We start from the raw sequence: 5,382 nt of genomic DNA on the forward strand, positions 1-5,382 counted from the left end.
CGGGAGAAGCCCGCACCGGCAGCGGAAAGGGCGGATCGTCAAGCCCTAGCGCCGCCGCCTCCGCGTCGCGTCCCGATGCTACCGAGCTACTGGGTCCACCTTACCTCCGGCGGCAGCTCTACACCGAATCCGCGGTGAGGATTCGAGCAATCCTCCATTCCATGGCTGTTCATAGATGGCGCTGTCGATCATGTCTAGTGTAACCGTAGATGTAGTTACCGACCCACTATAGATTAGATGCCACTGATCATATTCTGCTAACGAGAAGAGAAATTAGTACTATATCAGAACGTAACCGCCGGTTGTGTTGCATTCATTTGGCTTGTGCATGCCTAACCAATATCATCTCATATTCTCATCTGTACTTCTAGATGCCACTATCGATCCGTGTTAACTGAATACGTTCTGCCCATCCACCATTAGTTGACTGTTCACTGTGTTGTGCTAGCAACACCAAGTAATAGGCTAATGGCTAAATTACCGGATGATACACTATATGCCAATCTGGGTCAGTTTATTACTCGTACCAAATGATAGACCATGCAGATGCATCTGGTTTTGATCTAGGAAACTGCGTGTACCATGTTCTCCTATCACATCACTACTTTCTCCTGTCATCTTGCGTGCAAAAATCATTACATATGAACCATGTGAGAAGTGACGAAGTATTAAGTGAGCATATGCATCCAATGAAGCTGACCAGCTGTAGCTATCTTCTTGCTAAGCACTGGAGTGCACCATGTCGGTAACTCCACTTCAGTTATGTGCTTAGTTGGTCCATGGAGAATATGTTTGAAGAATTTGTGTGTAGAGTATGTTTGAATTTTTTTTCATTCTTACTTGATTCTTGTTAAAGACTTTGTAATGCATTACTCTACTATGAACTGAGAATCATTTGGACCTGTTAAGCTCTTATTGTAACAATGGTTTGCTGCTGTTGATAGGCAAATGGAGTCAACCAATGATTCATCGTGCTCTCTCACTGCTGTTGGTGGCCGGAGCAAAGTAGCAACCGACTATCGAGTTGAGGTGAGGTGACCCTGATTCCGCATACTTTCTCTTCTCTCTCTCTCTTTCGGTCTCTGCTCATTATTTTTTGGCTCCTGCAGAACCGCTGTGGTGCCCGCAACCGCAACCAGTTTGAAGGAAAGCGGAAGAAGGCTGTGGTGGCAGGCGAGGACCGCATCAGTGAACTTCCGGACGTGCTCCTCTACCATGTGCTCTCCTTGTTGCCGGTGGATGAGGCCGTGCAGACATCTGTGCTGGCCCGCCGGTGGCGACACCTCTGGAAGCACATACCCGTCCTGCGCCTCCTAGGTCCCAACAAGAAGAGGTTCACCAGTGCCGAGGAATTTGACAAGTTCGTGAACCATCTCATCTCCCTCCGTGGCCATTTACCTCTTGTCAGCTGCGAGATCCAAGCCTATCCAACCAGTGATGATTATGCTGGTGAACCTGATGAACCCTTGCCAAACATATACTTCGATTCGTGGATCCAGTACGCTCTATTGTGCAAGGTTCACGTGCTCAAAATCGTCGGTGATGATGTGGGAGCAGAAACAGAGCTCATCGTGCCTCTCATCTCCCAGCACCTGAGGAGCCTGGAAGTTCATCATGTTCTGGTGGAAAAGGATTTTGTCGATTTCTCAAGCTGTCCGATGTTAGAAGAACTGAAGATGCAGGAATGTGGCCTTTGGGTGAGCAAGATGTCGTTTCCATCGCTAAAGCGTCTGTGGCTTACCGAATGCAACTTCCCTGAGGCGCATCGTGTTTGTATTTCTGCACCCAGTCTTGTTTCACTGCGTCTGCATGACAGTGGAGGCAAGACTCCTTTGCTTGAAAGCATGCCATTGCTTGATACAGCGTCCCTTGACCTTTCTGGTCGATGCAAGGATAAGTGTCGGGGTTGTGGTGGTGATCAAGGCTGTGAAGGTTGTCATGGTTATCCTGCAGGGAGTTATCGTAGTGTGCTTTTGAATACTTTGTCCAATGCTGTCAATTTGGAGTTGAAAGATCAACCTGAAGTGGTATGCTTTGCTTTCACTTCTTCTGTATCTTCTTTTCCTGTCATTTGCAACCCACAGTTTCTCTTATGCACTAATATCTCTATTGATTGTTAGACATGCATAAATGCATAATTAAATAACTTGGTACCTTCTTTAATTAGTTTCAATTGACATACATTTTTATTGGTTTCTGCTGATTAGGATAAATTATTATTTCACTGCTGATTATACCTGCATTTTCTTACAGCATTGCAGTTTTGAAATGTTAGACTGAGTACTTGTCAATTTCTTACATCCATGTTTGGATCCAGAAAAACTTAAACATAATGGGTTCTGAACACTTCTCATTGCATGTCAAAACTACTCTTTTAAGGCACTAACTGTTGTCATATTTTGTCCAGTCAAGCCCTTAATAGTGTTGTTTTCTTGATGCGATCCCTCAACTAATTATTTTTTATTGAAGTGCACCCTTAGATCATTGGGTTTAATTAAATGGATGCATGATTATACAAATTGGATAGTTTAGAGACTTGAGGTGTAGTTCTGGGATCTTTCTATTTATTTGTGAATTTAAAATATCTGCCCAGAGTTTCTAGTAAACTCAATTATTTTCCTTTAAAATCTTGAAAACTTGAATTTCTGATTTCTTGTACTTGTGCAATTTGTCCAGTACATCTACAAAAGGGATTTGGAATTTTGCCCCATGTTTGGCAGATTGAAGACTCTTTTACTCGACATGTGGTGCAGGGCTACTGACCTGCATGCACTAGTTCGCATTCTGCAGCACACGCTAGTTCTTGAAAAGCTCACTCTCCAGCTTCGTAGTGACTGGGTAGATTTTCTGGACCACTCTAGTAATGAATAGATCATGTGTATTGTATTGATCTTACTAAAATGGCTTGTGTCCTGTAGAATTTGTTAAGCGCAGCCCGAGGTGAAAGAAAACATGTTCGAATAGAGCAATCATTTTCATGCGTGCATCTTAAGGAAGTCAGCATTGAATGTGAAGAGAAACTAAGGGTCAAGGATAAGGTCAACCAAATTGTGAAGATCATGACTAGAAATGGTGTACTTACTGAAAACATCAGTTTCAAGAAGATCCCAAGGCCAGAAGGTTGTAAGTTAACTCTTGCTGTTGTACACTAGTTGCTCTCATCTTCATATCGAGTTTACTTTTTTTTTTGAGGAAATATCCAGTTTACTTTGCTTCTATGCTCCTCTTACTGGCTTGCATTTTAATAAGAATCTCCTATTGTTTACTGTTGTTCAGTTCTGTATATGGAATTTGTGACCAATTTGCTTATTAGAGAATCTCTTGATCTCCCATAGTAAAATTGGGCAAACCAACATGTCAGCCACAATTCTAACTGAAAGCTGAGTCTTTTGAATATTGATGTCTTATACCCCTGGAAGTCTATGTATTTGGATAATTAAACAAAAGTTTCAGCTTATCTCCTGGTCTATGTACTCCGACAATTACATTCATTTTATGTTAGTTCTCTCTCTGTTTCAAAAAAAAAATCCTATCCAATCAATCGGAAATTCCTATTGAATCAATGAATATATCAATCATATAACTGAACTGATGTTCTGTTTTCAATTTTTTGCAGTCTATCGTCTTGTGTGTGTATCACCTAGGGCCTTTGATCCCAACTGGTCCGGTGAAGACTAAATTGGTGCGTTAGGCCAGTGATAGAAGTGTTTTAAGCCTTTTGTGTTGTTTTGTCCAAACCTTCTGTAACAGTGGCCCTGTGCTGGCTGTTGGTACAACTGAGCAAATGGTTTTGAGTTGGGTAGTATGTTTTTCTTCTAAGTTAAGTTGGGCAGTATGTAAAGATGTCACTAGCACTCTTTTATCTCTTGTCAGTAATGAAAATCGTGTCGTCAGTACCTTGAGCATTTCAAAAAGTTGTGTGCTTGTTGCCTGTTTGCACAAGAAATGAGATGTTGGGCGAACCAGTAAGAAGGATTAGGTTATTTTACACTTATTGAACATTGAACTGCCATCTCCACTTTTGAAAAGTGTGGTGAACATCATCAAACTGGGCATGGTTAACCCTGTTGTCGCAGGCTTGCAGTTACGTGTTTTTAGTGGCCTTCTGAGAAATGAAGAGAGTGATAGAGGCGTTAGATGTCATTGTCTTTGTTCAACCTAGAGCAACAGAGCAAGAGTACTTTATCCTCAAATGACAAACTCTATCACTGCTCTGCCTAGTTTCACAGAAGAACACAAACTGAGGAATAAGATGGCGCGGGAGGGTTACCAGTCCACGAACATGCTTATAAGTCTGATCTTCTCTATAATTTCCCTTCCCATTCTTAGGCTTTCCTCCAGCATCCAACTGCTTGGCTCTACTGATTACAGGTGTCATAGATTTTGTACTAACCTGCGACTGTGAACACGACACGAATGAAGTACTGCTCATCTTGACCGATATATTGTGAGCTCTTCATGGAGCTAGTTCATTTATGATCTTCTAGTACTACTTGGTGGCACCATTGACCGGCGATGTCGTCTGCACCATTGAGCCCCATCCGAAAGGGCATAGGCAGAGGATCTTTAGTACGAGAGGGAGAAAAACAGGGTAGCAAGGAAACTCAGCAGAGCAAGCTGAAGTACAGAGTAACTCCAACTGAAAAAAGACTTCAGAAGATTCCAGTTTCAGAGATAGAGCCGGCTGATTTCCAGGATCTCGCATCATCCCTGATCAATACAAACGCCTCCAGGTCACTGCAATGGAGCCCATTAAAGATAATAAGCGTTGCTTTAGATTTCCAAATTGCACAAACACTTGCAGGTCCTTTAGATTTAGAAATGGTACTCCCAGCAGAACTGTCCTCTGCAAACACCACCACAGACAAGCACATCTTACTACATTTATGCCATTTTTTCTTAGATCTCAATTTTCATTGTTCTTCCTTTTTTAGAACGAAGGCTCGCGAAGAGCCTGGCTTTGAATTAACAAAGCCATCAACCGACCAGGAATTACAGACACACAACATACCACATCGGCCCAACGATACATTCCTGCATTTTCATCGTTCTTGGCTTGTATGTTTCCCTTACTTCTATGTTTGTGCAATTTTTTTATCTATTGCTGCATTTGCTTTCCTTAGCACTAGATTAATTTGTGCATTTATTTTTGCTCTATCAGAATCCTGTACCTGCTTTTGCTTACTTTACACATATCTGGAACACCAAAGAGATGAAATTTGTAAAAGAACGAATTTTAATTAACCATTAACATTCTCTCCGTTTCAAAGTATAGGAGAGGTTTGTCTCCAAAACTGACCAACCGATATAGGTAGACACACCCAGAGAAATATTCGCCCAGGTAGTACTGAAGAGATCTGTGCTTCATCATGGGATGCCATT

General features: G+C 42.0%; 1 protein-coding gene across 1 annotated transcript; it reads left to right on the forward strand.

Moving 5' to 3' along the window:
* The first annotated feature begins 10 nt into the window (after nt 1–10).
* On the forward strand, nt 11–3,893 carry LOC119326619 (F-box/LRR-repeat protein At3g58980-like). Its single transcript, XM_037600250.1, has 6 exons — nt 11–134; nt 945–1,029; nt 1,110–2,027; nt 2,677–2,838; nt 2,919–3,120; nt 3,617–3,893. The coding sequence occupies exons 1-6, from the start codon at nt 76–78 to the stop codon at nt 3,676–3,678; spliced, it is 1,488 nt and encodes a 495-aa protein (XP_037456147.1). The 5' UTR covers nt 11–75; the 3' UTR covers nt 3,679–3,893.
* The last annotated feature ends 1,489 nt before the right edge of the window (nt 3,894–5,382 follow it).

Source organism: Triticum dicoccoides, chromosome 6B (assembly GCF_002162155.2).
Source record: "Triticum dicoccoides isolate Atlit2015 ecotype Zavitan chromosome 6B, WEW_v2.0, whole genome shotgun sequence".
NCBI classification, from domain to species: Eukaryota; Viridiplantae; Streptophyta; class Magnoliopsida; order Poales; family Poaceae; genus Triticum; species Triticum dicoccoides.

What these genes read in the sequence shown, in the direction of transcription:
- LOC119326619 (XM_037600250.1), top strand. Translation starts at nt 76, where the DNA reads ATGCTACCGAGCTACTGGGTCCACCTTACCTCCGGCGGCAGCTCTACA. An exon ending in AGCTCTACACCGAATCCGCG is followed by an intron (nt 135 to 944) that starts GTGAGGATTCGA and finishes TGCTGTTGATAG; the next exon opens with GCAAATGGAGTCAACCAATG. An exon ending in TCCAGCTTCGTAGTGACTGG is followed by an intron (nt 2,839 to 2,918) that starts GTAGATTTTCTG and finishes TGTGTCCTGTAG; the next exon opens with AATTTGTTAAGCGCAGCCCG.